At 55.8% G+C, this 12,047-nt stretch overlaps 1 protein-coding gene across 5 annotated transcripts in view; it reads left to right on the forward strand.

Moving 5' to 3' along the window:
• Positions 1–11,810, forward strand: part of GLI2 (GLI family zinc finger 2) — a 263,236-nt gene extending 251,426 nt beyond the window's left edge. For 4 of the 5 annotated variants that reach the window (XM_017891984.1, XM_017891986.1, XM_017891987.1 and 1 more), the window contains 4 exons: positions 1,535–1,699; positions 3,676–3,948; positions 5,440–5,776; positions 7,376–9,843. In XM_017891984.1, coding sequence (XP_017747473.1) covers positions 1,535–1,699; positions 3,676–3,948; positions 5,440–5,776; positions 7,376–9,843 — 3,243 coding nt within the window. Of the gene's footprint in view, positions 1–1,534; positions 1,700–3,675; positions 3,949–5,439; positions 5,777–7,375 lie in introns of all 5 variants that reach the window. The other variant, XM_017891983.1, reaches the window with a different exon arrangement.
• The last annotated feature ends 237 nt before the right edge of the window (positions 11,811–12,047 follow it).

Here is a 12,047-nt window from a genome sequence, read left to right on the forward strand (position 1 = left end):
GCCTGGAGTTAATTTTTGTACATGGTATGAGGTAGGGATCCACTTACTCTTTTGCATGTGATTATGCAGTTGTCCAAGTCTATGTGTTGAAAACCTGTTCTTTCCATTTGAATGGTCTTGGCACCCTTGTCAAAAATCAATTGACCTTGAGTGTCTGGGTTTCTTTCTGAACTGCCAGTTGTATTGCCTGAATCTCTATGTCTCTCTTTAAGCCAGTACCACATTCAGTCTTTATTACTGTCAATTTGTAGGAAGTAAATTGGGACATATGAGTTCTCCAAATTTGTCCTCCTTTTGCAAGATTGTTCTGGCTCTTCGGGGTTCATTGCAACAAGTTATTTTCTTAACATCCTCAGTAGTGGCAAACCATAGCCCTTTGATGATATGAGCTGTGAGTTGCGGAAACAGATAAAAGGCATTTGGAGCCAAGCGTGCTCAATCAGACTGGTCAGGAATAAAGGAGAGGATGGGAGGAATGAGACAGCTCCTGCTGGGGTGTACGTGTCCTCCTGAGGGCGGTTTGCATACAGCCATTCAGTGCAACCGCAGTATCTTTGGAATAGCTGCAGAGTTTCCTGCAATGGTCTCTTCTTCCTTCTCCCCTTCCTCCCTCCTTCCCTCTCTCCCCACCTCCTTTCCTTCCTTCCTCTCTCCCTTGCTCCCTCCTTTCCTCCTTCCTTCCTTTCCAAAATTGTTTCTTGAGTGCTTAGGTGCTAAATATTAGGAAGACAGCAATGAGCAAGACCCAGAAGATTCCTCCTCTGTGGAGCTGGTATTCTAGTAAGAAAGCTGGGTAACAAAATCATTCAGATCATTATAAATCGAGCCACGGGGTATAAAGGAGAGAGGATAGAGTGTTGTGATTGAGAATATCAGAAAAGTGCTCTCAGAGGAGATGACCTAAAAGATGGAGAGGGAGGGACCTGGGCCAGGAACCGGATTGGGAGGAGGCTGCAGAAGTTTCCAGCCAGAGGAGTCAGTAGTATGCAGAGGCCCCAAGCCAGGAAGAACTTAGTGGAGTCAAAGACCTGAAAGGAGACCAGCGTGTCCAGAGTGAAGGTGAGGGTGGCCAACTCACTTAAGGACTTGGAAGACTGAATTTTATTCTCAGCACATTTTAGTGCACAGAAAAATTCTAATCGAGAGTGGTACTGGGAAACAGTTCAAAGTAATAGTTTAGAGTTTAATGATACGGGAATATGAGGCTGATTTAAAAACTGGTGACTGAATACTTGATATGTTCCCAATTTTGGTTTTAAAGACATGGGGAGATGAATTGCAGAGTCACCAGAATGAAACTTACCACATGTCAGCAGTGGCAGCCCCTGGGCAACCGGTGGTTTTCGTTTTTCTCTTTGTACTTTTCAGCCCTTTCCATGTTTTCAGGAAAGGAAAGTAATATCTTTAAAATGCCTGCTTCTGAGTGCGCTGATGGGGTGAAGCAGAGCAGAGGAGGGGGTGGGGAGGAAGCAGCAGCCGGCCTCCAGGTTGGGCCCCCTGGGGTGCCTTGACTGACTGAACCACCTCCTTCTAGTTCGAGGGCTGCTCGAAGGCCTACTCCCGCCTGGAGAACCTGAAGACACACCTGCGGTCCCACACCGGGGAGAAGCCATACGTGTGCGAGCATGAGGGCTGCAACAAAGCCTTCTCCAACGCCTCGGACCGCGCCAAGCACCAGAATCGCACCCACTCCAATGAGGTACCCCCGCGGGGCATGCACTGGGCATGCACACGGGAGCCCCGCTGACACCCCATGGCTTCCAGGCATCTGTAGGCCAGTAGATAGCCAGGTGCCTGGTGTCTCGCCCCCACCACTGACCAGCTGTACATCCTCAGACACAGACCAGGACTCTGAGACCTGGACAGACCGGTTTCTTTCTCTGTGCCACATCCTTTCCTCTAAAAGATGCCCCATGAGGTCCCATGGAATATTGACCCTCTCTGTGCCTCAATTTCCTTATCTCTGTAATAAATATAATAGTGCCCTCCCCAAAGGGTGCCATGAGGTCCTCAGGAGCTGAAGCTGAGGCAGGGAAGTGGCCCCTCTGACCTCAGAGTGTTTCACATGCATCTGTCCCCTATTACTTGGGGCTGCTGGGTGGGTTCTGCCTCCCCATCCTCTAGATGAGGAAACGAAGACTCAGAGATGAAGTGACTTACCCCAGTGCCAGAGGAGTGATGATTCCTCTGCAGCTGTGAAAATACCCTGGGTCACTGCTTCGTACCCCCAAATTCCCTTTCCACCACAAGCAGGTGTCCCACTGGGGAGCAGCTGCCCCGCTGCCTGGGGGAAGCAGAGCAGTGCTGTCTGAGTGTGGCATTTGTTGGCAGCCCCCTGGCCTGTTGGCTTGGGCAGTCAGCAGTGACATGCTCCAGCTGTTAGTGCTGCCTGGGCCTGCCGTGGCCGTCAACCCCAGCAGATGGGGTATAGAGTAGCCTCTGCCTCCCTGGATAGGCAGAGCCCCTATCTGGGCTGAAAGAACCAGGGAGAAAGTGGGGTAACAGCCGGTGGTGTCCTGGCCCAGCCACATAATTACTGTTGCTCAGGCTTACTCGGAAATGTATGTTTTTAAAAGCTTAGACACATCCTGGACCCCAAAGGGAATTTGCTCCAATGCTTATAAGAAGTGAAAGGAATTTTCTTTTTTTTTTTTTTTTTTGAGACAGAGTCTCTCTCTGTCGCCCAGGCGGAGTGCAGTGGTGCGCTCTCGGCTCACTGCAAGCTCCGCCTCCCAGGTTCACGCCATTCTCCTGCCTCAGCCTCCAGAGTAGCTGGGACTAGAGGCGTCCACCACCATGCCCGGCTAATTTTTTGTATTTCTTTTTAGTATAGACGCGGTTTCACCGTGTTAGTCAGGATGGTCTCTAACTCCTGACCCCATGATCTGCCCACCTCGGCCTCCCAGAGTGCTGGGATTACAGGCGTGAGCCACTGCACCCGGCCTAAGTGAGAGGAATTTTCAAAGGCATCTGAACCCCTCAGAGTCTCTATGGGCAAGAGCCAGCCTTAGAGGGGAGTGTGTGTGCACATGTGTGTATGTGTGTTTGTAAGTGTATTATGTATGTGTGTATAGATGTGCAGGAGTAGGGGTGTGGGTATCTGTATGTGGATATGAGTGTGCACATGTATATGTGTGTTTGTGTGTGTTTTTGTGTAGGCGTGGTGTGTAGGGGGTGTGTGTGTGCGTTTATGAGTCCAGGACTGAGGTTCGGAAATCCTGGGTTTTTTCACCCCATTACTGGATGACTTGGAACCTGTTCCTTTGCCTCTCTGATCCTGCCTTTCTTCGTCAGAGAAATCAGGGGTGCTAGTGCTGTCACAGGGTATACTGAGCTCGTACACTTGCTACTAGTACTAAAAACCCCACTGCCCTGTTCACTGAGAGGCAGTATTTTGATTACACGAGGCATGTGTGTCCCCAGCTTCTTGTGGCAGGAACCCCCTGGGACATGTGCTTAACTGCATGAACAAGTGCCAGACAAGCCAGGCTAAGGCCGGGCTCCTGCATGGCACCATCCACAGAGCACTGGCTGCCAATTCGACAGAACATCTACTGATGTTGCCAGCTGGGCTCTGCTGAGGGACATGGGTAGCTTCAGGAGAACAGGGAGAGCGCCCCTTCAGAGTTGATCCTTGTACCCCTATCCATGACACAGGCCTGCTTCTCTCCCCAGAAACCCTACATCTGCAAGATCCCAGGCTGCACCAAGAGATACACAGACCCCAGCTCTCTCCGGAAGCATGTGAAAACGGTCCACGGCCCAGATGCCCACGTCACCAAGAAGCAGCGCAACGACGTGCACCTCCGCACACCGCTGCTCAAAGAGAATGGGGACAGTGAGGCTGGCGCCGAGCCTGGCGGCCCAGAGAGCACCGAGGCCAGCAGCACCAGCCAGGCCGTGGAGGACTGCCTGCGTGTCAGAGCCATCAAGACCGAGAGCTCCGGGGTAAGCGGAGCTGGGCAGCCCAGCCACGCAAGGCGACTCCATAGTCGTGCCCAGGGCCACCCCGACCACAGTTGTGGGCTCTGTCCTAAGGCCTCCCTCTAAGGGCACAGCGATGTCCCTCCTCTCTCCAACTTGGCTTTCGCCCTTCACCAGCTTGGGCCTCACGTGAAACCTATCTTGTCCAGGTCCCATTCTGCTCTGACCAGGCTCCTGCTGGGTGTGTGGCAGCACCCTCCGTGACAGGGATGCCGCCACGTACGGTGGGCCTGCACAGGGCGGGGGCGGCCCCTGCATGTCTGCCTTTCCAGCCAGCACCCAAGTGCCGCTGCCAACCCCCACCCCTCTGTCCTGTCTCTGCATCCCCACCCCTCTGGCGTCCACTCCTTTTGTTCTAACCACCTGTTCTTTGTCTCCATCTCTTTTTCCCGACTGTACCTCCCCTAAGGATAGACGGTACTGAGGTGAGCCAAGGAGTTGGGCGTGTGTGGGTGGGATGAGGGAGTGAGGGTGGCTGGGGAGCCGGTCCATGCCGCTGCCTGACAGAGACTCACCTGTCAGTCCAGGCCTCCTAGGCCCAGGCAGGTGGGCCCGGACAGGCACACACGGCAGGGCACTGCAGGTGGGGCCATTGGCCTTGGCAGCCGGAGTGGAGCTGGCAGGTGTGGGGAGCAGGGGCGCCAGGCTGTATCAGGGACAGAGTGACAGGGAGGCATGCGTCCAGGCTGCAGAAGGTCCTGAGGGCCAAGCAGAGGAATGTGGATGGCGCCATGGACAACACCTGGAAGGTCCCTGCTCCCATGAAGCCTGTATCCTCATGGGAAGGAAGATTGCAGCTTCCCAAGGAAGCTGAATTTGGGCCATTTGGCCTAACAATGAGCCCAGAGGTGGTGCATCTGGTGCAAGCCTCATCTGGGCCCAGATCCGAGTTATGTGGATGTCGTCCGAGTGGATGTCATCCAAGTTCTGTGGTATTCTGCACTGTACATGTACCATGAGCTCCCTGCCCCCCCTCTACCTAACCCAGAGGGAAGGCTGCTTTGGGGTGGTCCTTTGCACAAGGGCTGCATCCCACAGGTCCCCCTCCCTGGTCATCCTCCCTTTCCAACAACCTGCCCCTGGCCTTTTGAGATCATCCTGTCTGGTTGAAGCCACCAAGTCAGCAGGCTTTCGTTCCTCACCTCATCAGGGTACATGGCTGTTGGTGGCAGTGTTTAAGTGCCTTCTTTTGTGCCATGCTGGGTGCCTTCTGCATGCTGCGTGCTGTCCATCCATCTACTAACTGCACCGGAATCAGTTCAGGTCCATCTCGTAGTTGGGGAAGCCAAGGTTAAGAGAAGTGATTTGACCATTTTAAGCAAACAGACTCATGATGCTTTACATGCTCCTCCACAAGGCAGCTTCCTTTCCTCACCCCCAGTCCCCCAGGGTGCGCAAGGGTGTGGTGCCTGTGCAGACCCTCTGAGTCTGTGCCTTCTTGCCTCGTCCCTGCAGCTGTGTCAGTCCAGCCCCGGGGCCCAGTCCTCCTGCAGCAGCGAGCCCTCCCCGCTGGGCAGTGCCCCCAACAATGACAGTGGTGTGGAGATGCCGGGGACGGGGCCTGGGAGCCTGGGAGACCTGACGGCACTGGATGACACACCCCCAGGGGCTGACACCTCAGCCCTGGCTGCCCCCTCCGCTGGTGGCCTCCAGCTGCGCAAACACATGACCACCATGCACCGGTTCGAGCAGCTCAAGAAGGAGAAGCTCAGGTCACTCAAGGATTCCTGCTCATGGGCCGGGCCGACTCCACACACACGGAACACCAAGCTGCCTCCCCTCCCGGGAAGTGGTGAGTGAAGGCCCGGGATTTGCACATGGGGCAAGAGAGAGTCTGGGGCAGCACCAACTAGGCTGGCACCCACCAAGCACCAGTGCTATCTCACTGGATGCCTACAGGATCTTACCAGCCCAGTACAGTAAAGGAAACTGAGGCTCAGAGAGGTGAAATGCCTTACCCAAATCAATGGCAGGGGTGAGATTTAGCCTAGGTCTGTGTGGCTCCAAAGCCCATGCTCTTTCAACTGCACCATGCTGAGTCCCTGTAATCCCTCAAAACAAGCAGACCCTGTGCACGTCATCCTCGTCTTCACCCAGTCATTCATTCACTGACTGGGCATTTGCTGTGGGCACCAGAGCAAAGGCACTAGGCAGGAGAGCCATTTAATTCCAGTCCCAAATAAGTGTATGGTTAGAAGGCTGTGCCACTAGATTCACACTCTACTGCAGAACGAGCCAGGTACCACCAAAGCCAGAGCTTAAGGTAGAGCTGTGCAGAGGAAGGAGAAAGCACATTGAGCTGGTGATGAGCCGGGAGGACTTCATGGAGGAGGTGGCACTGTGCTCAGCCTCAAGAGGTGTTGGCCAGGCTCTGAGATGGAAGGCGTCTTTAGCGAGCATGTCCTGGGTACTGCCTCTGTCCTAGGATTGTGCCAGGCTGCCCACTGTGGTCGACACTGATGTACCACCTGCTCTCACTTGAAGGGAGGATTTGTCGTCCCAACTTGTGGGGACTACTGGTAAATGGCCTTGAACTCTCAGCCCCCTACAGGGATCTCCTGGGTTGCAGACAGATGCCCCACCCAAGGTCACCCCTTCCCATCAGGCCCACATGCAATGACTGGTCCCTACAGAAGTGTACAGGCCCAGCCATCAAGATGAGGCTCAGAGAGGTGCCCAACTCAGGGCCGCACTGAAGAGCCATTGGAGGTCCTGGGCTCCCTGTGAGATCCTCCTGGGCTCACTTCTCTGCCCACTCTTGCAGCCTGTCTTTCCATCCATGGGCATGGACCTCAGGGCACTCCCTGTAATAGCCTGCTCCTTAAACTCCATCTCAGGAGAGCCCAGGTGGCAACACCTCCACGGACTGTGAGGGTACAGTGCCAGGAGACCAACCTGGGCCTTCCTGAGCTGCTCATCCCCTCCTCTGCATAAGTCAGTCCTGTGGAGAGACAGATTTATCTACCGCTGGAGAAACTGAGGGCCAGAGAAAGGAGAATTCAAGGCCAGACAGATAATGGTAAAGTTAAGATAGGGACTTAGGCCTCCTGGCTTCCCCTTCCTTGCCTACCCTTAGAATAAGTGCCACCATTTGTTTACATATTGCTTTTTCCTTCTCCTTAATTGAAAAACCATCTGCTCACCGGGCATGGTGGCACACGTGTGCCCTAGCTACTCCAGAGTCTGAGGAGGGAGGATCCCTTGAGCCCAGGAGTTCAAGGCCAGCCTGGGAAACCCTGTCTCTAAAAAGAGAAAGAAAACATGCATGTCCTGAGTGTACTGTGTTCCAGGCCCTCTTCTCGGGCTCCAGGCCCAGTGCGATGACTGAGCATGGTCACAGCAAACAGCCACCCAGCCTTGTCCCGATGATGACTCCTCTGCTTTCCCGCAGGCTCCATCCTGGAAAACTTCAGCGGCAGTGGGGGCGGTGGGCCCGCGGGGCTGCTGCCCAACCCTCGGCTGTCGGAGCTGTCCTCGAGCGAGGTGACCATGCTGAGCCAGCTGCAGGAGCGCCGCGACAGCTCCACCAGCACCGTCAGCTCCGCCTACACCGTGAGCCGCCGCTCCTCCGGCATCTCCCCCTACTTCTCCAGCCGGCGCTCCAGCGAGGCCTCGCCCTTGGGCGCTGGCCGCCCACACAACGCCAGCTCGGCGGACTCCTACGACCCCATCTCCACGGACGCGTCGCGGCGCTCAAGCGAGGCCAGCCAGTGCAGCGGCGGCTCTGGGCTGCTCAACCTCACGCCCGCGCAGCAGTACAGCCTGCGGGCCAAGTATGCTGCGGCCACGGGCGGCCCCCCGCCCACCCCGCTACCAGGCCTGGAGCGCATGAGCCTGCGGACCAGGCTAGCGCTGCTGGACGCGCCTGAGCGCGCGCTGCCCGCTGGCTGCCCACGCTCGCTGGTGCCGCGGCGTGGCAGCGATGGGCCAACCTATGGCCACGGCCACGTGGGGGCTGCGCCCGCCTTCCCCCACGAGGCGCCAGGCGGCGGAGCCAGGCGGGCCAGCGACCCTGTGCGGCGGCCGGATGCCCTGGCCCTACCGCGGGTGCAGCGCTTCCACAGCGCCCACAACGTGAACCCCGGCCCGCTGCCGCCCTGTGCCGACAGACGAGGCCTCCGCCTGCAGAGCCACCAGAGCACCGACGGCGGCCTGGCCCGCGGCGCCTACTCGCCCCGGCCACCTAGCATCAGTGAGAACTTGGCGATGGAGGCCGTGGCGGCAGGAGCCGACGGCGCGGGGCCCGAGGCCGACCTGGGGCTGCCAGAGGACGACCTGGTGCTGCCCGACGACGTGGTGCAGTACATCAAGGCGCACGCCAGTGGCACTCTGGACGAGGGCACCGGACAGGTATATCCCACGGAAAGCACTGGCTTCTCTGACAACCCCAAACTGCCCAGCCCGGGGCTGCACGGCCAGCGCAGGATGGTAGCTGCAGACTCCAACGTGGGCCCCTCCGCCCCTGTGTTGGGAGAATGCCAGTTGGGCTTTGGGGCGCCCTCCAGCCTGAACAAAAATAACATGCCTGTGCAGTGGAACGAGGTGAGCTCCGGCACCATGGATGCCCTGGCCAGCCAGGTGAAGCCTCCACAGTTTCCTCAGGGTAACCTGGCGGTGGTGCAGCAGAAGCCTGCCTTTGGCCAGTACTCAGGCTACAGTCCACAAGGCCTACAGGCGAGCCCTGGGGGTCTGGACAGCACACAGCCACACCTTCAGCCCCGCAGCGGAGCCCCCTCCCAGGGCATCCCCAGGGTAAACTACATGCAGCAGCTGCGACAGCCAGTGGCAGGCAGCCAGTGTCCTGGCATGACTACCACTGTGAGCCCCCATGCCTGCTATGGCCAAGCCCACCCCCAGCTGAGCCCCAGCACTGTCAGTGGGGCCTTCAACCAGTTTCCCCAATCCTGCAGCAACATGCCAGCCAAGCCAGGGCATCTGGGGCACCCTCAGCAGACAGAAGTTGCACCTGACCCTACCATGATGGGCAATCGCCACAGGGAACTTGGGGTCCCCAATTCAGCCCTGGCTGGAGTGCCACCACCTCACCCAGTCCAGAGCTACCCACAGCAGAGCCATCACCTGGCAGCCCCCATGAGCCCGGAGAGCTACCACCAGGTCCCCAGCCTTCTGCCTGCCCGCCAGACTGGCTTCATGGAACCCCAGCCAGGCCCGATGGGGGTGGCTACAGCAGGCTTTGGTCTAGTGCAACCCCGGCCTCCCCTCGAGCCCAGCCCTGCAGGCCGCCACCGTGGGGTACGTGCTGTGCAACAGCAGCTGGCCTATGCCAGGGCCACAGGCCATGCCATGGCTGCCATGCCATCCAGTCAGGAGACAGCAGAAGTTGTGCCCAAGGGAGCGATGGGCACCATGGGGTCGATGCCTCCCCAGCTGCCTCCGCAGGACACAGGTGGGGCCCCGGCCCACAACATGCTCTACTACTACGGCCAGATCCACATGTATGAACAGGATGGAGGCCTGGAGAACCTCGGGGGCTGCCAGGTCATGCGGTCCCAGCCACCACAGCCACAGGCCTGTCCGGACAGCATCCAGCCCCAGCCCTTGCCCTCACCAGGGGTCAACCAGGTGTCCAGCACTGTAGATTCCCAGCTCCTGGAGGCCCCCCAGATTGACTTTGATGCCATCATGGATGATGGCGATCACTCAAGTTTGTTCTCGGGTGCTCTGAGCCCCAGCCTCCTCCACAGCCTCTCCCAGAACTCCTCCCGCCTCACCACCCCCCGAAACTCCCTGACCCTGCCCTCCATCCCCACAGGCATCAGCAACATGGCTGTTGGAGACATGAGCTCCATGCTCACCAGCCTTGCTGAGGAGAGCAAGTTCCTGAACATGATGACCTAGAGCCCCAAGCGCCTGGCACTGAGTGCACCCAGAGGGGTCATCGCTGCCCAGAGCCTGGGGGTTCCAGCTGTTTTGTCTTTTTCCAAAAAAGTGTTAAATAGGCTTGAGGGGTTGTTGCGCAATGGCCGCTTCAGATGACAGATGTTGTAAGAGAAGGTTTATAGGCATCCTCTCTGGTCTTTTGGATTATTCCTCAGAACAATGAAAAATGTCTCCATAGGACAGGAAGGAATGCAAAACTCCTTCACACAGTGCTTTCCAGCCTTTGGTGCTTACAGGACCAGTCTGTTCTGGCTTCTTCAGGGCTGACATTCGGCTAACGAGGGATTACTTTGGCCAAAGCCTTTCCAAGGATATGCGGAAAGACGGTAGGGAACATTTGGGTTTGAATCTGAACGCCATACTGGGTACTCTGCTCCCGAAAGATGAGCTGCTGCTTCTGCTACTTGGAAGGAAAAGGAATTCCTGATCCACCTGAATTCCTCCATGATCCTAACTCTTGGGGTCTCTAACGTCCCTTGTCATAGAAGAAAAACACAGATTATACCTGGATGATTCAGAAGCACATTCTGATTCCAGGTTTGGTAGAGCTGGCTCTTCTACCCCATAAAGCCGAGTCTGGGACTGGCAGCCCATCCAAGTGTATATAAATGAATAAAGCATCCAAGTGTATATGAATGAATAAAGTATGTAAGTATCACCAGAAAAAGGAAAGAAAAAAAATGTACTCCTCGGGACAAGCCCAGAAGCTGCCCTGGCCTCTTCAGACCGTGTTTACAGTGTTTGCAGGTAGAATGTTGCCCTTCCTGAAAAGAAGACTTGTTTCTAAATACCTCGGGGCTGCTGGAGCCACTGTGGATTAGGGATAGACTGAGGCCTCGAGAAGTGAGGGTGCGCCGGGGACCCAGCCTCAGGCCACCCTGGGGATCTCCCAGTAGGAAGAGGAAGTTGCATGTTTACCCAGTCCTGTTTCTCCAATGCAGTGTCCACCCACTTTACCACGAAAAACTCCAGGGCCTGACGGCAACGCAGGCTCCCCCAGCACTCACCAGCAGCCCAGTGTTCTCCGCCAAGCCACAGTGTGCATGCCTGGTATCCTCCGGATTCCCTTCCTTCTGCCCACCGCGTCACTGGGCAGAGAATGATGACATGTGTGGTAGTGTGATTGGGGGTAGAAAGGGGAAGGGGTTGATCCTCAGGACTCTGAGGGAGCGTCATTGAATTTTCCTGTTCAGTGTGACCAAGACCCACCTGGAAATGGCTTCAGGAGACATCATTCCTGAACACACTGTAGGGAGAATTGGTGCATCTTCCCCACCATACACACACACACACACACACACACACACACACACACACACATACCCCAAACCTTTTCATGGGGAATATGTGGCAACCTTGCCAAACAGCACCACTCAGAGTGTGACTCTGACTGTGACCGTGGCCTCAATGAGGAACCTCTTAGGACAGTTTGAGGACAAGGCCAACATCATTATCTGGGCCCCCTGCGTCCCAGCACATCAAACTCTGTCCGGAGACAAGGCCAAGTGCAAATGAAAGCCAGGGAACCTTGCTAAGGGTCTGTGGCTCTGCAGTGGTGGTCATTACCTTCCTGAGACAGGATTTCCCTTGCCAGTCCCAACCTGTATCTATTCTGTACAGAAGACATCCCTGAATATACTGCAGGTGAGTCGTCCAGCCAAATTTATATCTCCAAAACATTTTTAGCTTTTTCTACATGCTATGAATTGAGATGACATGTTCAACTTGTAAATAAGTCTTTTTGTACATTAAAAAAGTAATTTTTTCATAATTTATCTTGTCTATCTGCTTTTCCCTTGACGGTAGTTAATGAGAACCTGGGCAGTAAATTTGGTGCATTCGAGCAGAAATTAGGCTGTATTTTTTCTTAACAGTGTCAAAATTGATTATCCCGCCTTTGCCAAGAAATGTTTAATGCTGAGGCATTTACTGGCTGTTTGTTTGCTGTCTCCTTGGGACTGGGCAGGGTTTGACATTTCACAGTGAATATCTGACTGCTCCCCTGGTGAGCTGCTCTGAACATCTGTATGCATTGCAGACCAGGGTATAGACCCAAACACTCCTGGGGTCAGAACCCTCCCTTTGGTGGGCACTCGGATGGAGCACATTTCATCAGGGTGGGGTGGGGTGAGATGGGCAAACCCCCAAGGCTCTGGTGCAGG

The sequence above is a fragment of the Rhinopithecus bieti genome, unplaced genomic scaffold, assembly GCF_001698545.2.
Source record: "Rhinopithecus bieti isolate Rb0 unplaced genomic scaffold, ASM169854v2 scaffold_19969, whole genome shotgun sequence".
NCBI classification, from domain to species: Eukaryota; Metazoa; Chordata; class Mammalia; order Primates; family Cercopithecidae; genus Rhinopithecus; species Rhinopithecus bieti.